The sequence below is a fragment of the Pleurodeles waltl genome, chromosome 4_2 (assembly GCF_031143425.1).
Source record: "Pleurodeles waltl isolate 20211129_DDA chromosome 4_2, aPleWal1.hap1.20221129, whole genome shotgun sequence".
Lineage (NCBI taxonomy): Eukaryota > Metazoa > Chordata > Amphibia > Caudata > Salamandridae > Pleurodeles > Pleurodeles waltl.
Window position 1 is genome coordinate 362966258 of NC_090443.1, and position 25064 is coordinate 362991321.

The 25064-nt window shown below is 44.6% G+C and overlaps 1 protein-coding gene across 1 annotated transcript in view; it reads left to right on the top strand.

Annotated features, from left to right (window-relative positions):
* LOC138293867 (guanylyl cyclase C-like) overlaps positions 1-25064 on the top strand; it is a 695267-nt gene that overhangs the window by 604878 nt on the left and 65325 nt on the right. Inside the window, exon 24 of the mRNA XM_069233168.1 lies at positions 9686-9860. Within this exon, the coding sequence (XP_069089269.1) occupies positions 9686-9860 (175 nt within the window). The remainder of the gene's footprint in view (positions 1-9685; positions 9861-25064) is intronic.

Below are 25064 nucleotides of genomic sequence, written 5' to 3' on the forward strand. Positions count from 1 at the left end.
GCAGTGGGCAAACCACCCACTGGAGAGACTTGAGAGACTGTGGCTTTGCACTCCCCAGGATAATGCAGTGGCCAAACCACCCACTGGAGAGACTTGAGAGACTGTGGCTTTGCACTCCCCAGGATAATGCAGTGGGCAAACCACCCACTGGAGAGACTTGAGAGATTGTGGCTTTGCACTCCCCAGGATTGAACAGTGGGCATTGAGTCCCCTCGTGGATCTGGCGTTGTGCACTCATCCGGCTGAGGTGCCCCCCCCTTCTCTTCCCCCTGAGGTGCCTGTTGTATTTCTATCTGATGCCCCTGCAGTGTTCTCTCTGTTTTGATCTGGTATCGAGTGTGGGCCTCGCCCATGAATTTTGGGCCCAGTGGTCCACGGACTATAAATGGTGCAATACCTGGACTACTATTCTTGGTGTATATTTTGTTAATAGTGTATATATGTATATTTTTGCGTTCTGCATTTTACTATATTACAATGGTTACACTCATTTCCTTTTGTCTTTGCATTCTTCCGGGGGGTTGGGGGGTGTAACTATAATGTATAGATATGTATTAGTGTGTGTGTTGTAGTGGGTGAGGGTGGGGATGGGGGTGTTGCATGTGTGTGTCCCTGTTTTGTGCCTCCCCCTCCCCTGTGTCGTAGGTGCAGTACTCACCGTGGTCTTCGCCGCCGGTGTTTGTGCTCCTGGTACAGGAGCAGGAAGAATATTGCAGGTAGGATTTGGAGTTCCAGTTCCACGGTGTCCTCGTTCCTCGTGGAGTGTGTAGAAGGTGTTTTTCCTTCGAAATTCCTGTTTCCGCCGTGTTTTTATCCGCGGTGAATCCGCCCCGGAAAAGGTGGCGGATTGGCCTGTCATAATACTGTGGGCGGTACATTGTCTTCTGCCTGTCTGTTGGCCGTGACCGCCGCGCTGTTTGTTTGTACCGTTGTGGCGGTCGGAGTGTTAAAGTGGCTGTCTTTGTTGGTGGTTTCCGCCAGGGTCGTAATTGCAAATTTTTTCCCGCCGGCCTGTTGGCGGTCTTACCGCCGCTTTAACACCGTCTGCCAGGGTTGTAATGACCACCTAGATTTCTTAAGAAATTATTTTCAGAAATCTTTATTTCTTGGGCTTTGGCATAGCCCCAAAGTTCAGCCCCGTAAAGGGCTGAGCTCACTGCCTTGGTTTCACATATCCGGATTGCAAGGCGTATTGGTTTAGAATGTGAGAGGTTAAAGTCCTATATTAAGACCCCCATTGTTTGCTTGAACTTGAGTGCTTGCTTTGCAATATGTGATTTCCAAGACATTTTTTCAGTTAACATTATGCCCAGGTAACTTAAAAGTACCAACCTTTTCAAGTGGGGTTTCCTCGAGAATGAACTTTCCTCTAAAGGATCTGCGTGGATTAAGCGTCATCAATTTCGTTTTAGAAGCATTGATTTCAAGTCCCTGTGTGGAGCAAAATTCCTCAAAACACACAAGGAGTTTACGTAATCCACTTGGGGTCTTGGATATCAGGAGTGTGTCGTCTGCAAAGAGCAAGACCGAAATTTTCTGTGTGCCTAGCGATGGTGCATCGGCCTCCAGTCTGAGTAAAGAGGGGACAATATAATTAATGTACAGGGAGAACAGGGTGGGGGCAAGTACACACCCTTGCCGCACACCCCTTGACACCTGAATTCTGTAAGTTAGCTGCCCCCTGTCGTCCCACATGACACGTGCATAGTTACCCTCATGGAGCTGAGTTAGTAATATAAGAATGTGCTCGGTTATTCCCATTAGGGAAAGAACTTCCCACAACTTGTTACGGGGTACTAGGTTGAATGCGGATTTCAAGTCCACAAAAACAACATACAGGTTCCCTTTGCCAATAAAAACGTTTTTCCAATATAAAAGCAGAAACCTGAGGGCTTGCTCAATGGTAGATATTTTTTTGCAAAAACCTGCATGGAGGGGACTAAGGATATCTCGTTCCATCATCCAATCTTGAATCTTGCCCAGAAGGCAGTGACAGAACACTTTCTGCACACAATCTATCAAGCTAATTGGCCTATAGTTCATGGGGAGGCTTCTGTCGCCCTTTTTAAAGATTGTGATAACAGTGGCCTCCTTCCAGGACTCAGGGATTGGCGCCCCAGATGCTATTGCATTCGCTATGATGGTAATATATCTTGACCAGATTTACTATATCGGTTAAGAATAGTTTTCTGTGTCTAAGATGAGAATGGAGCACACATGAGCAAAGTTTCGTCCTCTGAAGGACTTTATCAAGGCTTGTTATTTTTACGATCGTTAGGTTCAATTCAAATTGGAATTCCCAAATTTCTTGCGAAACCACCACGAGTCTGTCCTATATTAATCTTCAATGGAGTAAATGGTTCAGTTTTTGTTAGGTGTTTGTAGTCATGAAGGCAACCTGTATTGCGAAGAAGTAGTCAAAAATCCAGAGTGTGTATTATCTTTGTGACTAGTCCATTTGCGTTCCATCGTGTAAAAGGGCTCTCGCGTACCGGTACAATCAGGCAGTGACCTGCGCGACGGGGCACTGCACCGGGTCATGCACTGCCCATGCAAGGTGCATGGGCAGTGCAGGGGCACCCCCCCCACCAGCCTTTCTGCCAAACAAAGGCTGGTGTATATGTAAACATTATCCGAAGGTTAGCGCAGCTACCCTGTCGGATAGTGTTTCCACCCACCACCAGACTGCCTGACGGCGAAAGCCTGGCGGTGAGTGAGGGTTGCCGATGGCGGCCCTCACCCGGTTCATAATGCGGCGGGCTGTCCCGCCATGCCGGCTGGCAATTTCAGCCGCCAAGGCCAGCATGGCGGGACCACACGCCATGTTCATAATGAGGGCCTTAGTGGTTCTCTGTCCTGCAGCAGCCAGTGTGAGACTTATTGAGGGTCCACAGCCGATAGACAGAGTGTACCTGTCTACCCACTATTATTCCTTCTCTGCGGTCTAGCATTGGTTTCAAAACTGTGCCTATCAACAAGGGTGTAAAGTATGTCTGCTATTTGACAGGCGTGCAGGCTGAGGTAAGCAGGAAAGACAAAAGGTTGGAGTCTTTGACCTGTGCATGTTATTATTGGGGCAGCCAAACAAGCTTTGATAAAGTGGTGCACTGTGCGTCTCCAGGAAAACTAGTGAAGTGGCCAGTATATCTGATGCTGGTGAAGAAGAAAGCATGTTCCACTATGTTCTACCCCCTCCACACACTAGCACATACCGGTTAGCAGCTTGTTTATTAGGTAGGCGCATCTGTTGGCTCACCATAGCTCCATTCCCATCCCTGCCCTTGGGTGTAGCCACCTCTACTTAGCGATAAGCGATAGCGATAAGCGGGTGATGATCTAATAACCATCTGTGATAAGGATAAAAGTAATACTACCTGAGAGTAGACTACTATTTAAAATTCAGCATGTAGTATTTGTATGTTGAAATACCTCTAAATACGTGTGACATGTTGTTCAGAATCGAACATACCAAAAAGATTAATACCAACTGTGTGGCAAGAAAGAATACCGATTGATACACATGCCTCAGTTGCAGCATTTGTATTAATGTGATAAAGGGTCCTTCATAACACACTCAGAGACTGGCAAATCAATTGCTTTAAAAGACTTTAACAGAGTAAATGGGATCTGCACAATACTGTGCCTGGAAGGATTTACATAGGTTGAATGCATGTTAAACTAACCTAGCTCTACATTTTGCAGAACATGGGCACTGTGCTATAGAACTCCACTTTCAGGTATGTTAAGTGTTCTAAGATCCTTGTAATGAAGATACTTAACCATGATCATTTTTGAATGAGAAATCTGCTGGATAGAAATTAACACTATAAGTTCACATGGGCTAAATGATATACACAAGTTTGTATGTTTTCTCTGATTGTGGTGTTTTATAAAGTGATAATTGTTTAAAAAAATCTTTATGGAGAACTGTAGTTGTGATTTGTACAGACATGTACAATTTAGAATTCATCTAACAAGGCAATGAAAAGTAGCTTAGTTGAAAGGGAATGGATGTAATAATGTAGAGAGGAGAACAGTTAATATCTTTGGTTTGTTTGAGGGGATACTGTCATTGCAAGAAACAAGTAGTTGGGTTTAAAATTATTCGGAAATATATTTTGAATTTGTTATGTTTAAAGATAAAAAACAGCCTTTTTCGCATTTGAAGACGCCATGTTTGCTCGTATATTAATTAATTGAGTTGGTAACTTGCAAGATCAAATCATTTACAGTCTCTTTTTTATGAAGTTTTAAAATGGCCAGCCTATTTTTTATGTTGTCTGATCATGCACAGCGTATGTGAACCATTATAACATCTTCACACGTGAAAAAGGCATTGTTTGTTTGCACTGAGACTGCAATAAAAGATTGAATAACAATGACTGCTGGAGTTTTAGCGTCTCCTTTGGAATGAGTAGAGAAGTTGTTGGTATTTATTGGTGTTGCCTGCGGTCACAGCTTTTTCCAAGCACCAGCAGCAGTCAGGTGCCCTCAGACAACCACCAAGCACTGCTCCAGTGGTTACGGCAGCACAAACAGCGCTGCAAGAGACCACTTGGTATGTGATGCAATAAAAGTCCATAAAAATACAAAGGAATCAATGGCACAATCATGGAAAATGACATCCAACACATTTCAATCAATCAATCATTTGTAGAGCGCAACACTATCACCACTAAGGGTATCTGGGCGCTAAGGTTGCTGCACCTGTGTGAAATAGGCAGGTCTTGAGTTGGTTTCTGAAGTCTGCCAGGAAAGGTGCCTTTCAGAGGTGGGGGGAAGATCATTCCAGGCTTTGGTGGCGATGTAGGAGAATGTGCAGCCTCTGCTGTAGGTGTGATGGATGCGGGGGACTTGTATGAGGGCAAGTGAAGAGGAGCACAGGTGTCTCAAGAGAAGATGGAAGTTCAGCCGGTGGTTGATGTAGGATGGTCCCAGTTTGTGGAGGGCTTTGTAGGTGTGTGTGAGCATCTTGAACTGGCATCTTTCCTGGACAGGGAGCCACTGGAGTTTTCTGAGGTGAGGAGTGATCTGGGTACACTTGGGGAGGTCCAGGATGGGCCTGGCTGACGTGTTCTGTATTGTTTGGAGTCTTCTGATGAGCTGGGAGGGGACACCGGTGTAGAATGCGTTGTCGTAGTCGAGGCAGCTGGTAATAAGGGCTTGTGCGACAATCTTTCTGGGATTTACTGGGATCCATCTGAAGATCTTGTGGAGCATGCAGAGGGTGTGGAAACTGGAGGAGGGGACTGCATTGACTTGTTGTTTCATGGTCAGTTGACTGTCCAAGATTATGCCCAGGTTGCAAGCGTGGTCAGTCGGTGTGGGAGTGGGTCTGAGTTCTTCCAGTCACCTGCTATGGTCTGAAGTAGTGAAGTTCTTTCCAGAGATCAGTACCTCAGTTTTGTCGGAGTTCACTTTGAGGGAACTGTCTCTCATACTGTCGGCTATGTTGGTTATGTGTTGTAGAAGTTTTTTGGTGTTAGAGGGGCCTTTGGTGAGCGAGAGGATGAGCTGGGTGTCGGCGTAGGAGATGATATTGAGTCTTTGGACTCTGGCGATGCCCGCGGTGGGTCATGTAGATTTTGAACAGTGTGGGGCTGAGTGATGATCTTTAGGGCATGCCGCATGTGATGTTCTTGGCGGTGTAGGAGAATGGAGGTAGGCAGACTATCTGGGTGTGTCCTGAGAGGATTGAGGTGATCCACTTAAGGCCGTGTTTTTGAATCCCGATGTTGTGGAGCGTATCGATGAGGGTGTCGTGGGCGACTGTTTTCTAGAATCGTAGTGGCTCATTTTCTATAAGTAACATTCATGTCCTCCCTTACTTGCTATGGCTCCCTAACAACTAGAACGCTAAGATTATCACTGTTCTGGAGTTTCTCAGTATCCATTTTCCAATTCTGCCTATACAGTGTGCTCAAGTACATGATCATTCCTTTAGAATAGCATCAAATCAGCAATGTTAATACATTTCTTAAAAGTTAGTACATTCTACAAACAAATTCAGTGTTTTGTATAACTACATTCTTTGGAATATATTGAGTCAGAACTGGAAACATACCTATTAATTTTTATGATAGAATACTTGAACATTCACTGTTTCAAATTGGCTCAATCATTAGCTTTTCTTACAATCCTAGTCACTCATATACTTGATTGTTTTTACTACTGTTTTTGCTAAGCTGTCACTTCCAAGAATCCTTAAATGATATTTGAATCCTCTCATTGTAAATTTATTCCATCTAACCGATATGATATGATATGATATGAAATGTAAAAGTATGATGGAGGTTAGTCTTACTTAAAGTTTGGTTATAAAAAAAAGCTTTGCACTCCTAATCCTAAAGTGCAATGTACTGTAATAATTTAGGTCAATGACTTTGAAGACACCAGCAGAAATCTTCATTAGGATTTGTATGCATTATTTAAAACATCCCATTATCAACTATTTCCATTCAACCAATATATGGGAGACACACTGTCATAAATTAAAATGCATGAGTGTGAATTTGGTTAGCCTCACTTAAGCCTGTGATATGAAAACGTTACATAGGAAGAATGTATTTTGTTTAACTAAGAGTTTGCTGCCAGTTCATGAATGTTCCCAAAACTTTCCACTTTTGCAAAAAAGCCACCTTAGCTCCAACCTGGAAAGTTTCTAGGTGAGCCGTCAAGTGGGGTCTGAGAAAGAGAAAAAGGAAGAGGGGGAAGGGGGCCCAAAACATAATTTTCCTATGTTAATTTTGGGAAGTGATACTAAAACACCAGTGTAATGGAATTACACCAAATTTGGCAGAAAGTTAAAAAATGTATTCAGAAAGTGTGATTTTTGTTATTCAATGTAAATCCGCTCAGCCGTTTAAAGAGTTGCTCGAGATAGTGCGCTGTGGGGGGTTGGTTGTCCATGGATGTGGATGCAGGGTCCGTGGACATCCCTAAGCCGCGCACGGGCAAAGGAGGGTTTGGGCACCCACAGGAATTGGCTGCAGGGCCTGCAGCCAACCCGCTGCTGTGCATGGCCAAAGGCTGTGCATGGCAGGAATTGGCCAAGGCCCTGGCCACAGGCAAGGCCGTGAAGCCAATCTTTTCATTCTGCATGCTGAAAGCTATAAGCAGTGGAGGAATGGGCGCAGGGCCTGGCCAGAGGCCAGGCTCTGCAAACAACCCACCACTGCACATGGTCAAAAGCTATGCTCAGCGGGGGAGTTTGGCGAACATGATCAAAAACACCAGATATTTACGACAAAAAAGGGGTAAAGTGACGTTATAGGTATGTACAGGGAGTGCAGAATTATTAGGCAAATGAGTATTTTGACCACATCATCCTCTTTATGCATGTTGTCTTACTCCAAGCTGTATAGGCTCGAAAGCCTACTACCAATTAAGCATATTAGGTGATGTGCATCTCTGTAATGAGAAGGGGTGTGGTCTAATGACATCAACACCCTATATCAGGTGTGCATAATTATTAGGCAACTTCCTTTCCTTTGGCAAAATGGGTCAAAAGAAGGACTTGACAGGCTCTGAAAAGTCAAAAATAGTGAGATATCTTGCAGAGGGATGCAGCACTCTTAAAATTGCAAAGCTTCTGAAGCGTGATCATCGAACAATCAAGCGTTTCATTCAAAATAGTCAACAGGGTCGCAAGAAGCGTGTGGAAAAACCAAGGCGCAAAATAACTGCCCATGAACTGAGAAAAGTCAAGCGTGCAGCTGCCACGATGCCACTTGCCACCAGTTTGGCCATATTTCAGAGCTGCAACATCACTGGAGTGCCCAAAAGCACAAGGTGTGCAATACTCAGAGACATGGCCAAGGTAAGAAAGGCTGAAAGACGACCACCACTGAACAAGACACACAAGCTGAAACGTCAAGACTGGGCCAAGAAATATCTCAAGACTGATTTTTCTAAGGTTTTATGGACTGATGAAATGAGAGTGAGTCTTGATGGGCCAGATGGATGGGCCCGTGGCTGGATTGGTAAAGGGCAGAGAGCTCCAGTCCGACTCAGACGCCAGCAAGGTGGAGGTGGAGTACTGGTTTGGGCTGGTATCATCAAAGATGAGCTTGTGGGGCCTTTTCGGGTTGAGGATGGAGTCAAGCTCAACTCCCAGTCCTACTGCCAGTTCCTGGAAGACACCTTCTTCAAGCAGTGGTACAGGAAGAAGTCTGCATCCTTCAAGAAAAACATGATTTTCATGCAGGGCAATGCTCCATCACACGCGTCCAAGTACTCCACAGCGTGGCTGGCAAGAAAGGGTATAAGAGAAGGAAATCTAATGACATGGCCTCCTTGTTCACCTGATCTGAACCCCATTGAGAACCTGTGGTCCATCATCAAATGTGAGATTTACAAGGAGGGAAAACAGTGCACCTCTCTGAACAGTGTCTGGGAGGCTGTGGTTGCTGCTGCACGCAATGTTGATGGTGAACAGATCAAAACACTGACAGAATCCATGGATGGCAGGCTTTTGAGTGTCCTTGCAAAGAAAGGTGGCTATATTGGTCACTGATTTGTTTTTGTTTTGTTTTTGAATGTCAGAAATGTATATTTGTGAATGTTGAGATGTTATATTGGTTTCACTGGTAATAATAAATAATTGAAATGGGTATATATTTGTTTTTGGTTAAGTTGCCTAATAATTATGCACAGTAATAGTCACCTGCACACACAGATATCCCCCTAACATAGCTAAAACTAAAAACAAACTAAAAACTACTTCCAAAAATATTCAGCTTTGATATTAATGAGTTTTTTGGGTTCATTGAGAACATGGTTGTTGTTCAATAATAAAATTAATCCTCAAAAATACAACTTGCCTAATAATTCTGCACTCCCTTGTATAGTTAGAAGATCTTATCTTATGCTAAAGAAAAAACTAGAAATTCACAGAAAAAACACAAAGGTGAAAGCGACGTTACAGTCATATTTTAACTTATATTAGTAAAAAACCTTTGAAACCCAAAAAAAACAAAGATTAAAGTGCTGTTATACTTAGGTGTTGAAATAGCACAAAAACTGACATTTAAAAAACAAAAAAACATTAACATTCACCAGGTATAATTCACTGAGCTGATTATAACTTTCTCCCCCTCCATGCACTACTTATGACCTCACATATCATATCACTCATGACATGTCACATGACAGCATCTGTGCCCTTCTTTATTTCTTCTCTTGTCCCTTTCCCAACCCTGATTGCCTTCTCTCTTTTTCTACATTGATATAAAAAGGTTTCCCAACTGTGATTGCCTGTTTGCTCAGCAATTTTGTTTAACTTAAATACAGGACTGCATTTTTTAGTAAATTAGTATTAATTGTTTATTACACTAAATGGCTTTTGATTAATTAATTTGTCAGAAATGGGTTTGGAGGTTTTTGTGAATTTATATACTAACAACCTTCACACCAACAATGACCGTGTGCCAGACTAATTAGATACCACTGAAAACCCACAGCACAGCTTTCAGCTCTTAAGAACATGCCTCTTTCTATTTGTTGCTACTTTCATTTCTTTCCTTTCTGAAGTTGAAAAGCAAATGTGTTTTAAAGAATAGCCATGATGTTTCAGATCAATATGGGAACTGCTGTCTAAAAGGATAGACTTAGCTGGGAGAGATTGTTTCAAAGTAGTGTGTTGCATTAAACCCTCTGTGCAAGGCTGTCTGTTTTGTGTTGCCAGGTGGAGACCATTGGAGATGCCTACATGGTGGCTAGTGGCTTACCGAATAGGAACGGCAACCATCATGCAGTGGATATCTGCCGTATGGCACTGGACATCCTAAGCTTTATGGGAACCTTCCAGCTCCAGCACCTGCCAGGCCTGCCAGTGTGGATACGCATCGGAATTCATTCTGGTACGAGGGGTGAAAATGGGAGCCCCACAATGTTTAAAAGATATTTTAAATCATGTATTTGAAGCTGACATTCAACTCCAACAGGTAGTAAGTTTTTTGGAAAATGAATGTTGCATTGTTCTTTGATTTATAATTTATAGTCAAAGTCAGTTGTGGCTCACTGGTGGTAAAGGGGGTGTGGCGCCACATGTGGGGGATTGGTGAGGAGTTAAATAATAACATTATTTTCTTTAAACTTACCTGTACGCCGTGTCCTGCCACCGCTCCTCCATCTCATCAGCATCCTGAAGGCACAGGCTCCCAGCCTGCCCTGCAGCCAATCCTGGCGCTGCTCAGAGCAGTGTCAGGATTGGCTGGGTGCACCCAGCCAGGGCACTCCCAGGCAGACTGAGAGGCTGTGCAGGCTCTCCCCAGTCCGGCAACTGTGTTGCTGGGCTGGAGAGAGCCTACTGAGCATGTGTTTGGCTGGCCCAAGATGGCCGGTCAAACACACATGCACTCTGAGGGGGAGTGCTGTGCACTCCCCCTCACACTTGTCACCCCTGTGGCCCCGCCACTTTACAAGGAAACTATAATAAACACCTTTTATTATTATTTCTTTGTAAAGGTTTTGCAGCTGCTGCTGCTGGCCGGGGCATCGTTCCTCCACCCTAATGGAGGAGCCGTCCCTGGTCAAAGTCTTTGAAGACTAAGTACAGTCTTTAGAACCTGAATTCTGTTGTGGAAAAAACAGAAAGGAGTCTGTTGTTCTTATAACATTTTTATGGGTATGTATTGTTGTTGGAAAATGGCCCTTTCTAAAGAGTCCCCCTGAACTTTTTGCTTCCCCCTCCTCTTTTTCTGACCTCATTTTTTTGGCTTTAGGACTCTGGACACTTTACCACTGCTAACCAGTGCTACAGTGCATGTGCTCTCCCTAAAAAGATGGTAACATTTGCTCCTACCCACTAGGCATATTTGATATACTTGTAAGTCCCTAGTAAAGTGCACTAGAGATGCCCAGGGCCTGTAAATTAAATGCTACTATTGGGCCTGCAGCACTGATTGTGCCACTCACATAAGTAGCCCTCAACCCTGTCCCAGGCCTGCCACTGCAATGCATGTGTGTGCTGTTTCACTGCTCCTTCGACTTGGCATTTAAAACTACTTGCCAAGCATTAAATGCCCCTTTTTCTACATATACGTCACCCCTAAAGTAATCCCTGTTTAACCAGTAGGGCAGGGTGCTATGTAAGTAAAAGGCAGGACATGTACTTATGGGTTTTACATGTTTTGGTAGTGAAAAACTCACAAATTTGTTTTCCACTACTGTGAGGCCTTCTCGTCTCATAGACTAGTATTAGAACTGCCCTCATATACTTTTGAGAGGTAGATTCTGATCCGGAAGGAGTAGCCCTGTCATGGTAGTATGGTCACAATGGTAATAGAAAATCCTGCTTACTGGTAAAGTTGGATTTAATGTTACTATTTGAGAAATGCCACTTTTAGTAAGTGGGTATTTCTCTGCACTTACTGCCATCTGTGCCTTTCTCCAATCCATGTCAGGTCTGTGCTGATTGACAGCTTCCCTTGTACATTCCACCCAGACAGCCATAAACACAGGACACTCAGTCACATATGCATTCATCTGCATACTGAATGTATCTCCCTGGGCAGGAAGGGTGGAGGGGCTCTATCTTACACTTCAAAATCCTGTGGCCTGCCCTTACACAAAGGACTGCGAGCCCCCCACAGAGATCCTGGCAGACAGGACTGGACTGAAAGGGTAACTTGTGCAATTCAAAACTTTTCCCCCACTCCAAAGTCATTGTTGGGTGTATATACACTTGGTCTCTGACCCCACCAAAACAGACACTTCTGGATCTACATCTAGACTCTGTCAGAGGGACTGCCTGGCTGCCCAAAGGACTCATCTGGACTGATTTGCTTACAAGGACTGCCGCCCTGCTTGTTGCCCTGCTGCCTGCTGGCTTCTGACTCTGCTAGAAGCACTCTGTCTTCCCCACAAGTGTTCTCCAAGGGCTTAGATTGTGGATTGAGTTTGCTACCTGCTCAGAAGTCTCAGGACCACAAAGACTTCACACGAGAGAAGAAAATCCCTGTGCTTCAGAAAATCGACACAACGCCTGCAGAAATTGCCACAGCACCTGCCTCGTGGCGGAAAAATTGCCACAGAGCCTACAAGATAAACACACTACTTGCTCCTTCTTACCAGCGGGTCAAGGAATTTCAATGCATGGTCCCTGGGCAGCTAAATATCCCTGCACTGCAGTGAGGAACCAAGGCTGCACTCCTGGAAATCAATGCATCATCTTGCAGCGTGGAAAGAAACAACGCATCATCTGTGCTGCACCAGAAAATCCAACACAGCACCTCATTTTTCAAAGCATCTTCTCCTCTGCGGCCCCCATGCGTTTTTTATTTTTTACTCATCCCAGGTACTGTATGTTACAAGGATACATCCACTAATTCTTAAGGATTGAGACTCTTTTGAACCTTTAAAAAGTGATATCTCAACTTGTACATATTTGACTTTTGTTGTTTTTATCTTATTTTAATCAGATAAATATTATTTATATTAATATTTTTCTAAACCTGTGTGGTGTGTTTTTGTGGCGTTTTCACTGTGTTACTCTATGAGTTATTGCACAAATACTTTACACATACTTCTAAGTTAAGCCTGCCCACTCTGTGCCAAGCTAATAGAGGGTGACCACAGGATAATTTAGATTGTGTTGTGACTTACCCTGACCAGTATTGTGGTCCTTACTCTGCCAACTAAAGACCCAATTTTTAACACTTGTGCACAAAGGTACAAGTGATACTAACTAAGAAATGTGTGTCACCAAAGTTGGAAATCAAACAGAATTAACAAATGTTTTATTAATTTTCAGTTGCACCAAGGTTAAAAAGAAAACTAGTCAATCAATCTCAGAAGGCATCCAAGTTAGAGGTAGCAACCTTGCTAATACCTAGAGAGTTGTCAGCATTTCATGGGGTATTTATATCTTATTGTATTTCAGTTTCAGGAAATACTGTTTCATGCTAATACACATAGATTTGATTACACAGAGATGTTCTAAAGGTATGTCCTTTCATTGTTTTTTGACTGACTGCTAAAAGCTTCCTTATTTGTATTTAGATGTTCATTCCAATTTGCAGACTTCTGTGTCCGACTGAGTGATGAGACAGAGTGGGTAATATCCTTTGTCTCAATTTTCTCTCTTAACCTGTTCCTCTTTCCAAGCCTTTATTATTTTTCTCACGTATCACCAGTCAGTGGCGGTTGTGGGGAGGAGAGTGCACTACTTCTGTTTGATCCAGAAAAAAAATGTGTGCATTCTGACAGTCACTATAAGTGGATATAGAGTGCTTTAGGTTTAAATTTAAAATATGTGAATAATAGATTTATACAGTCCACCTGGGCCAAATGTAATGCTATGAACAGAGATTTTGGAGTCCAAAAGCCTACCCTTTCTAACTTCAGGTTAGATAGTGGTAGAACCTCCATTCCCAACACATTTAAAACTTAAACTATGACTTTAGTTGCCTAGCCAGCTCCCTAAAACTAGGACTTAATTATTTTCTGTCACATCTTTCCCAGCCTAGACCCACAGCTGGTCCTCGCAGAGGACAAAGAGTTTTCTGGACTTTGGTGATCCTTCTGTGTGACAGCTGTCAGATAAGACAGAAGGTCATGGATAAAACGATTGCGTGCTCACAAACTTGCTAGGTATCGCTGCCTGCTTTATGGTGACCTATCAGTGGAAGGCTGGCGTTTATTAAATATCATCCTACACAGAAGGATAGCCTATCATTTCTGTTCACAACAAGATGCAAAAGAGAATTAACCCTAGCAAGTCCTCTTGGTGTGACAGTTTCACATAGGCCCCCATGCTTCTCACTCCTTGGAAGGGATAGCATCAAGAGGTGTCTGTTAAGGGTTTACGTCATTGCAATTATGAAACGTCTGGAAGGGACAGACTTTGCAGAAGCTATGAAGCTATGAAGCTTGAAGAGGGAACCTTATTTAATTTTCCAGATTGGAAAAGTGGAAAGTAAGTAGTGGTGTGATTGATTTTGCCATAAGTCGCAGGAAGTGTTGAGGATTGTGGTGCACTTTTAATATGATTTGAAGGGAGTCTATTTATTCACAAAGGAGCCAAGATTAAACAGTACTGCTGCAATACCTTCACATCAACAGGGCTGCGCAGAACAGAAAAGGCAATGAGAAGATTGCCACCCGAGGATTCCTGTTTGCATAAGGAAGGACTAAGCACCAATCCTACTTCTTTTTGAATCTTTGACTGTAAAGCTAATGTGTTTTCAGGTAAGCTGACCTCCTGCAGAGCCACCAGGAGAAAATTAATGATATATTTGTAAGAAGAACCAGCAAGACCAAACTGGAATACTGGCTGTGGTCCAAAATAAATGTGAGAAAAAGCATATACTTGGTATCCAAAGTGGACCACATCATGCAGAACACCTGAAGGGTAGCAGGAAGGCTTTTACAGTCTGTCATATTTCCTCTCAAATTAGTGAAATCAGACCAACAGGTGTCATGTTCAATACAAAGAACCCTAAGGGAATTATTTTTCTAAGTAACATAGATACAGATCTTGAGGATCTGTATACAGGATACACAGACCATCACCCATCTAGGTGGCATGCTTCATCATAAGGCTATTTTCCATGTTGCTTTCAAAATTGCATGGTGTATACAATCCCCAAATGGGCTCCACAATGGAGACATTTTTGGGAGATATTTATAAAGATGAATAAACTTGCACTGCTGTGGTGTCTTCATATCTTTTTAGATAAGGCTTGATTAATGATTACAATTACCTGTAGGTATGTTAAAGAGATTTTAAATTTTAGTTTATACTAGTCATGGTAAGGTTAAAAATAAACGAAAAGTGGACTTGTAGAAAACAATAATCCTTAAAGTCCTTAATTAGAATGTGGGTGATATTCTATCATATCACTCAGTTGGGTTATAGTCATTCATCTGGACCTGTTTAAGATATGTCCTAATCTAACTCTAGCCCTCTTAAATATAGGTAGGGCATAATGTTTGTAAACATGCTCTCAAAAGACATAAATAGCACGTAAAAGTACATTTACACTGAACATGGTATTCTGGAGTCTCTTTGGACTTGTTTTAAGGTAATAGGATGTGACATCCTTTAAAAATAAATCACATAAACAAATGTCTGCAAAGACGTTTCTTTTTCACTTGCATTTATCAAAAACTAATATTTAAAACTAATATTTATCACCACATGTGAGCACAGTAAGTACGTGCATCATCACATGACAAGTGTGTCTATGTATATTCACCATGTCCCTTGTGTAACCTCGTGAGTGTGTTGATGCATGTGTTTGCTGTGCTCATGTGTAGTGGATAATACATACCACTTAGGTGGATTGAGGTTTATGTTTCCTGTGAACTAGACCCTCAGGAACGGTAAAAGTTACTTAAGTAAAGAACTTCCTTAGGTACTTTGTGCGGAACATCATACCTTTTGTTCTAATGGATACATCTACCTGTGGATTCCTCACCTTTTGAATACTCCCATTGTGGAAGCAATCAACAGGAATCTTTTCTTTCTAGCTCCTCACGTTGACATGGACGTCACAATGGAATGGCTCTGCACGCACTTCGTCTGACATCATCGGAGCCATAAGAAGTCCTTGCCAGCGTGCTGGCGTCAGTTACCTTTTTTCCGCTCCTTCAACGCTAAAGGTTTTTCTACCTGTCCAGGTGGTTACACTGTGTCAAAGAACTTTGTTGAGTTTTTTCTTCGTGCAACAATGTCTCCGCCAAAGAAGTCGGGCTTTAAGCCTTGTAGAGAGTGTGGGGGTCACATGACCCTCACAAAATATGTCTCTGGTCCCTAAGTTTTGACCGTGACGTTGGGGATGCTTTTCATGCCAAAACAAAAACCCATAAGGAAAGAGAGGAGAAGCTGTTCCTAGCAAAAACTAAAAAAGAGAAGCCGGCCGTCAAAGATCCTGGCCTCAAGAGGAGTCGTCGTCCCACAGGTCTTAGAGGTGGCACAGGAAGTGGCGTGGCCACAGCTCATGGCGTCGCTCATCCTGAGATGCCAACCCTCGTTCTTTGTCTCCAGCTTCAAAGTCTTGGCACCGTGCGACATGGGAAGTGAGTCCCACTCTATCGCCTCCTCAACCAAACTCGCCAGAGATGTCACCGGCACCTTCTTTGGTGGAAATCTCGGCGTTGCCATCGAGTTCTGCTGCACAGTTTTCTCCTGTAACTCCATCAGCTCAGGAGATGGAAGAACAGACATCAGGTCAGGCCCAGTTTCCATAACAGGAGCAGGAGTATCAAAGCTTTCCACCTTCGGGGACGGACCCCTCCAACTTCTTAAATGCTATGTACAGCATTTTTAATAGAGCAGTGGCCCCCTCTGGTGCACCTGCGGACCCCAGGGGTCCTTAAGTCTTTAACCTTGGAGGCTTCCCAGCACCTTATAGGCAGGCTTCCTTCATGCTTTTCCTGCCTACCACCCCCTATCAATGGTTGGGATGGTGCCAAGAAATGTACCATCTCCGTCAAGGTTGTCGGCTCTAGTGGCACCAATACGGACGTCGGACAGATCTTGTCCAGCATCGAGTCAATCCACACCTGCCAGGAGCAAGCTACCGATGCCGGTCCCAGCTGCATCGGCACTGCAACAGGCTTCCTCGATGTCAGTGCAGTTATTGTCGACTCCACGGCTAGACTCCAGGTTAAGGTCGAGGAGGGAAGCCTTGATGCTCCTGGAGGAGCAGCAGTACTTGGAAGAGAGCAGGACCTCGAGGAAGGAGAGATTCCTTTGTCTTCCCACAAGCCTAAATGTATTGAGGTTGCGAGTGGGTTGGACACTTTTCCTGAGTGGGGACTGTTGTCCCTGGGGCTACACCACCTCCGGAGGTTACTTCATATCATGGGGTAATCAGGAAGGCAGCAGAACTTCTGGACTTACCTCTGCCCCCCACCCAACCCTCCCCAGCAAACTTAGTCAGCATTTATTTGTTTACCTGACCAACCCTCTTTGTTTAAGTCTCCTATAGTTTTAAGGTTTCTTAAAGTTTGACTAACATGTTTCCTCTCACTCCTTTTATAATGCCTCAGTGGGATTTAAATGTAGTTTTTCTATACCTGCTGGGTACATTGTTTGAATTGTTACATAGCTGCCCATTGGGGCTTCCTATGTTTAAAACAGTTTTTCTCATTGGAATCCCGTCAGCTAAACGTATAAGTGAGCTGCAAGCTCTGAGTGAAAACCCCCGTTTACTACTTTCCCTGCCAATAAGGTGGCGTTGAGAACCAAGGGAGCTTTCCTTCCTGAATCCTTTTCACTTAGGGGAGTCCATCACCCTTTCGTCCTTTTACCCTTCTCCCCATCCCTTGAAGAAGGAGGAAAGGCTGCATCGTCTGGATACAAAGAGAGCATTGAGCTTCTACATGGACAGGACAAGCAAATTTAGGATGGACGATCAGCTGTTTGTCGGCTACATGGGCAAAATGAACGGCAATGCCATCCAGAAAAGAACGTTGTCAAGGTGGGTCATTCTTTGCATTAAAATATGTTATGCGCTGGCAAAGAAAGATCCTCCTGAGGGCATTAGGGCTCATTCGACCAGAGCTGAGGCTACTACACTGGGTTTAGCTAGAGGAGTACCAGTTGTTGAAATTTGCAAGGCAGCAACCTGGGCTTCCCTACACACTTTCGCAAAACATTACTGTTTGGACTTAGAAGTGAGGCGGGATGGCCTTTTTGCCTGTTCGATGCATCAGGATTTCTTGCTATAGGCAGACAGGCGCACACCTCCGAGTGCGGGACTGCATTGTGACTCTATTCAAAAGGTGAGGAATCCACAGGGAGATGTATCCATCAGAAGAACAAGTTACTTACCTTTGGTAACTCTTTTTTGATGGATACAGTATCTACATGTGGATTCCTCACTGATCCACCCGCCTCCCCATTGCCTGTCTGAATATGCCTAGAAGAAAGTTATTGCTGTATAGTATATGTGTATATTGCAAATGATGTGTATATCATACAGAATGTATTTTATTATAAATAAATGTATATACATTTTCTAGTTGAGATCGCACATGTGCTTGAGATGTTTATGTTCCCCCGTTTGCCTCGGAGGCATGGTGAAAAAGTGGGTGAAACTGACGTCAGCACGCCAGCGAAGACTTCCTATGGCTCCGATGTTGTCAGACGGAGTCGCGTGCGGAGCTGTTCCATTGTGACGTCCTCATCGAAGTGAATAGCTAAAAAGAAAAAAGTTCAGTTGATTACTGCTGCATTGAGAATATTCAAAAAAGGTGAGGAATCCACAGGTCGATACTGTATCCACAAGAAAAAGCGTTACCGAGGGTAAGCAACTTGTTTGTCTAGTCCAAGAAGTACGCTCTGAAAGAATATTTTAGGAACTGAATTTATAGAGCTACACATTCTAGTTAGACTTAGGCCCTCATTCTGACCTTGGCGGTCTTTTCGCGAGACCGCCGAGTTACCGCCACGGTGAAGACCGCCGACCGTGGCGGTATGCTGCTGTGCGCATTCCGACCGCTGGGAGCGTTCCGCCGGGAAACCGCCAGCAGCCACACTGGAGGTCGGCGGAAAAGTGGAGACTGGTCAACCTCCACCGCCACGCCAGCAGAACACCGCCCACAGAATTACGACCCACATATCTGTGTGGCGGTCTTCTGTTGGCGGTGTTCTGTTGGCGGTCACCTCCCCATGGCTCCCGTCGCCTCCCGGAGGACCAACGCACAAGGTAAGTTGACCGTCCGTGAGGGGAGGGGGAGTGGGGGTGTTGTGTGATGTGGGTGTGCATGGGGGTGTGCGTGTGAGTGTGTAGAGGGGGTGTGTGAGTGCGTGTATGCGGGCGGGGGGTGCTGCTGTGTCTATGGGTAATGTGTGCTGTTCGGCAGGTGCGCATGTCTGCATGTATGTGTGCGGGTATGTGTCCCTGTTGTGTATGTGTGTGTGTAGGGGGTGTGTATATGTGCATGTTGGGGGTGTGTGCATGTCGGGGTGCATGTATGTGCATGTCGGGGTGGGGGTGGGGAGGGGGTTCGTACCACCTCTGGGGGGTGGCAGGGGGGTGGAGGGTGTGGGGGGAGGACTCGGGTGGGTAGTGGGGGGTGGGGGAGACCCCTATCAGTGCCAGGGAAGGAATTCCCTGGCCCCGATAGTGCCTACCGCCATGGTTCGCATGGCGGTTCCCGACCGCCAGAAACCGCGGCGGTAGGCAGGGTCATGATACCGTTGGCGGTCTTGGGACGACCGCCGGGCCGGAGTGCGCAAACTCCAGCCCGGCGGTCATGACCGCCGTGGCGGTCGGAGTGGGGAAGTGGCGATCGATCGCGGCGGTGACCGCCGCGGTCAGAATGCCATTTTTCTGACCGCCGGTCTGTTCGCGGTCCGACCGCCGCCTCTCCGCCGACCGCCAAGGTCAGAATGAGGGCCTTAGTTTTTTATCTCTGGCAGATTCAGACACAGTGCTGAGACTCCCTGAAAAACCTCCAACTTCAGTGTGCAAGATTTTCACTTTTCAATTTTTGATTCACAAACAGGATTTTGATCTCCAGCAAAAGTCAGAAGATAAAACACAAGACATGAAAGTGGTAATAAACTCAAAAATGTGCCCTATGATGATGTGATCTAGGCAGCTTTCATGTGTTGTCCTGGTTACAAGGAGCCTTATCAGGACCGAGGAATCACAATATGTGACTTTGGAGTCCACCTCATTCACATATTCCTGCCTAGCCATACTGCTGAATTTTGATTTCTAAAAATGTCATAAAACTTTGATGGAAGTGTTGGACTTTTTTTCCTATGCAGGGTCATCCCCAATCTTTTTGCCTCCTGCCTCCTATTTTTTCTGACCTGTTGCTGTTGGTTTTTGAACTCTGAGCACTTTACCGCTGCTAACCAGTGTTTAAGTGCATATGCTCTCTGTGTAAATTATATTGTTGATTGGTTTATCCATGATTGGCCTATTTGTTTTACTAGTAAGTCCCTAGTAAAGTGCACTAGAGGTGCCATGGCCTGTAAATCAAATGCTACTAGTGGGCCTGCAGCACTGGTTGTGCCACCCACATAAGTAGCTCTGTAATCATGTCTCAGACCTGCCACTGCAGTGTCTGTGTGTGCAGTTTTAACAGTAAATTCGACTTGGCCAGTGTACCCACTTGCCAGGCCTAAACCTTCCCTTTTCTTACATGTCAGACACCCCTAAGGTAGGCCCTAGGTAGCCCCATGGGCAGGGTGCAGTGTATGGTTAAGGTAGGACATATAGTAATGTGTTTTATATGCCCTGACAGTGAAATATTGCTAAATTCATTTTTCACTGTTGCAAGGCCTGTCCCTCTCATAGGTTAACATGTGGGCTACGTTTAAATCTGATTAAAGTGTAGATTCGCTTTGGGAGCGGATGGACATGAGTTTGGGGTCTCTGAGCTCACAATTTAAAAATACAACTTTTAGTAAAGTTTTAAGATTGTGGCGGTCATTCCAGGGCCGGGGACCGCGGGAGCACCGCCAACAGGCTGGCGGTGCTCCCAAGGGCATTCTACCGCCGCGGTCAGAAACGGAAAACCGGCGGTGTACCGCCGGTTTTCCGCTGCCCTGGGGAATCCTCCATGGCGGCGCAGCTTGCTGCGCCGCCATGGGGATTCCGACCCCCATACCGCCATCCTGTTCCTGGCGGTTTTGGCCGCCAGGAACAGGATGGCGGTATGGGGTGTCGTGGGGCCCCTGGGGGCCCCTGCAGTGCCCATGCCAATGGCATGGGCACTGCAGGGGCCCCCGTAACAGGGCCCCACCATGATTTTCAGTGTCTGCCATGCAGACACTGAAAATCGCGACGGGTGCTACTGCACCCGTCGCACCCCTTACACTCCGCCGGCTCCATTCGGAGCCGGCATCCTTGTGGAAGGGTGTTTCCCGCTGGGCTGGCGGGCGGCCTTCTGGCGGTCGCCCGCCAGCCCAGCGGGAAACCCAGAATACCCGCGGCGGTCTTGTGACCGCGCAGCAGTATTCTGGCGGCTCCCGCCGACCCTGCGGATACCGCGGCCGGCGGGAGTCAGAATGACCCCCTGTGTGTTTGAAAATGCCACTTTTAGAAAGTGAGCATTTTCTTGCTTATACCATTTCTGTGACTCTGCCTGTTTGTGGATTACCTGTCTGGGTCAGTTTGACAGTTGGGCTGGTTGCACCTCACACTAGACAGTGACAAAAAGGGAGCTGGGGTGTAGTCTACATTTCCTGATGAGCCATCTGTGCTAGGAGGGAGGGGAGGAGTGGTCACTTACACCTGAAAGGGCTGTGCCTGTCCTCACACAATCCAGTCTCTGACCCCTTGGTGAGTGTCTGGGGCCTGGCCTAGGCAAGGCAGGATTTCAAATTCAAAAGAGACTTTACTTTGAAGTAGGCCTACTTCAAAGGAGAAATAGGGTATAAGAAGGGCACCCAAAACCACAGACTTTAGATCACTTCTGGACATCAAGAGGAACCTCTGCCAGGAGAAGAGCTGAGGAGAAGTGCAGCCCTGCCTGTGACTGTGCTTTGTGGAGCTATCCTGCATTTGCTGCTTCTGCCAGAGTAAGAGGGCAAAGACTGGACTTTGTGTGCCTTCCATCCTGTGAAGAAATCTCCATGGGCTTGATTTAGAGCTTGCCTCCTGTTGTTTGAAGTCTCAGGGACAGCAAATACTTCTCTATGCCAGCATCTGGAGTCTCTGGAGAGACTCCTGCTCTGACAAGTGGTGCCCTATCCAACCAGTCCCTGGGCCCTTGAAAGGAAAGCTGGTGGAAATCCAAGGAAATCGATTTTGCACGACTTCGGACCGCCGCGATCCCCGACTTCGTGCATCCACTTATTTTCACTCTTCACCAAAGGTATTGTACTTGGGGGTCTACGCAACTCCATGTCCGGCGCCGCTGGTGTCGGCTTGTAGGGAATGACTCTGTCACGATGCCGTGTTAACACCTCATTGAAGCATTTTGTGTTTCTAAGCGCTATTTTTGAGTTTAATCTTTAAAAATTCATAACTTGAATTGTGTATGTCGGATTTTTGTTGTTTTGGTCTTGTTTTGTTTAGATAAATATTTCCTATTTTTCGAAACTGGTGTTGTTCATTTTGTAGTGTTTTCATTAAGTTACTGTGTGTGTTGGTACAAAATACTAGCACTCTGAAGTTAAGCCTAATGCTCTGCCAAGCTACCAAGGGGACAAGCAGGGGTTAGCTGAGGGTGATTCTCTTTTACCCTGACTAGAGTGAGGGTCCTTGCTTGAACAGGGGGTAACCTGACTATCAACTAAAGACCCCATTTCTAACAGGAAGCAAATTGCTAGGCCTTGTCTGACATCGCTCCATCAATGGTCAGCCACAGAAGGTGCCTGAGGCCCAGTCGGTTGCTCCCTATAGGATAATATTGACTTATTAGTTTCCAAATATTTTTCATGGACACTTTTTGGCATTTTTTGTAGAAACAATAACTTTGTTGTCTTGCTAATTATTTTAAATTATTCGTTTGAGAACAATTGATGCAGGATTTTAAAATTATTTCTTAACTTCACTGATGTTTGTGGTCCTCTTGTTCACAAATCACAATGCTTATATTCTGAGGAAGACATTGCTGTGTATGCCAAACTACTAAGAATGAGCTTAGGATTCTTCAGCGAAACCAGTGTTTACTTCAAGGTTCTAGATTGTTTTAACTGCGAAGGAGCTCTGACACAGCTCATGTCTGAAGTGAGACTTTTCTTTCCCATAGCTTCACAATGCAGTGTTTCCTACTGAGGCAAAATGTAAACAAATATTTATTTTGAAGGAAGAAACTAAACAATAGATATAAACATGTGATCATATATGGTAGTCAGTAAGAATTTCCATTGCCCTTCTGTCACTGGTAGGAATCATAGGAATTTACATGGGCATGCAAGAAGGGCCTCTGTCTTGCTTAAAGTTCTCCTTCCCATCTAGTTTAGTCTGCTGAGGACTTTGCACTTCCTCACACAACTTGTTTGCAAACCACTGACCAGCTGGCACTGCCAGCAGAATCTGCAAAACAGCCGGCTGTACTGGACAAATTAACTCAAGAAAGTAAAAAATCCCAATGCCCTTCTTAGATTGTCATGCATGCTCTACAATATCAATGCACACCATGCATGCACAGCTCACATGAGACTGCACTGGTTCCGTGCAAACTCAATTTTCACCAGTTACTGACTTTGGATCACCCCAAACTGGTCTGTAAATCCATTTTTCATTTACACGTATGTTCTACCCCTTTCGTTCAACTCCATTATTATTTTGTTGCCAATGAGGGGCAAACAACCTACTATGCCTGGTTCTTTCTTGTCATTATTGAATTTCGCTTATCACAAGTGAACGAAAAAATGCTGAGCCCAACACTGACGATTTAAGTTCCCACTAGTGCTGTGTGGCAATTGGGGTGAAGGAGGCAATGTTAATGCAAGCTGCAGTTACAGTAGGGGCTAGGATTACCTTAACTGCTCTGAACTCTAGCTCGTAGCTAACCTTAGGTAATTAGCAAGCTTGTCTGCTACTGACCTTCTCCTTCTCTCCTCTTTCATGTTCCGCATATCTTTTTCACTGCTCACACTTAGCGCTGCTCTAGCTTAGGGCATTTTTTTTTGTCTAACTTTTTCATTCCAGTACCAGCCAGGTGAGAGATAGAGGAAATAGGTTTCGCTTCATTAGGAGCAGAGGTTACATGATGAGTGTGTAGCCTAAACAGATCTGTATTTTCCTGAATGCTGTCATCCTCAGCCTTTGAGGCTGCGTGATCTGCTTGCAGGCTAATGCTTGGGTAAACTCTTCTCATTGTATAGTACAGAAAATTTCTGAATTTAGAAGCTTTCTTTATCATGTCTTTTGGGTATGGCCCTTAAAACAGACTGCTTAACTGGTGGAATGTCAGCCATCTTTGAACTGGCTTCCTACTGTCAAATATACTGGTCTTTAAAACTTGGTATAGATGCCCTGAACACTTAAACTGTCTTCTTGGGTTGATCAAATAATCCTTTGAACTCTTGACCATTAAGGCGTAGCTTGGGTCAGCAGCAGGAGGAGGTGATAAGTTTGGGAAAAGCAAGTTACTTACCGGTACACTGTGGTTCTCCAGTATTGATATCTTTCATAAACTCACATGTTTTAATCTTCCCTGTTGTTGTGATAGGAGCCCAACTTCTTTAAAATAAGCAGTACTAAAAAGTACATTGGAATAACATGAAAAATGGAAGTGACATTGTTAACCAATTGACATTGTTTTAGTAGACCCAGACTTCAGCCAATCAGAGACTGGACCCAGGACTACTTCTCCCCTGCAGAGCCATCATACTTCAGATTTCAAGCACAAGTATGAAAATATATATGTATAGCTATTTAGATATCTGGGATAAGAGTGGCTGGCCTAAACGGGGAGGAGGGATGTTTTGCATGTGAATCTATGAAAGATATCAATACTGGAGAACCACATTGTACAAGTAAATAACTTGTTTTTTCTCCAGTATTGAATCTTTCATAGATTCACATGCTTGAATCAGAGTAGCTAGCAGTAAGTAAATCTAGAGCGTGTAGGCATAACCACTCTTAACAAGACAAAACCTGAAATAAGATATGAAGCATAGAACTTATCAGCTAGTAAAAACAGCTGGAACACAGGCCATCAATCACAATAATACTTTAACATAGAGCATATGAACAATAAAACAAACTAAAAGATAATCTGTACTTTAATAAAAAAGGTGACATAAGACTGCCTGCCTAACAGCTGCATCCACCTTCCATGCCAAATACAAACATTAATGATTGGTTAAAGTATGGGTATTTGACTATGTTGCTGCCCTGCAGTTGTCTGGGAGCAACACTTCATCAAATAAGGCTGTGGATGCAGCCATCTTTCTGGTCGAGTGCAGCCACTTTTCCGGACAGTGGTCTTCTTGCTTTGTAGTGGCAAAAAACAATAGCTGTTGATAACTAGCAAGCTATACTACCTCTTGCGAGTGCATAACCCTTGATAGGAGGTGCTAAAGAGATGAAACTCGCATCAGATTTTCTGAATTCTACGCAACATTTGACGTCTAGTGAATCGAGAGCCTTCAACGCCGCCGAAGGAGGATTCTTAAAGTATGTTTTCAAAATTATAGG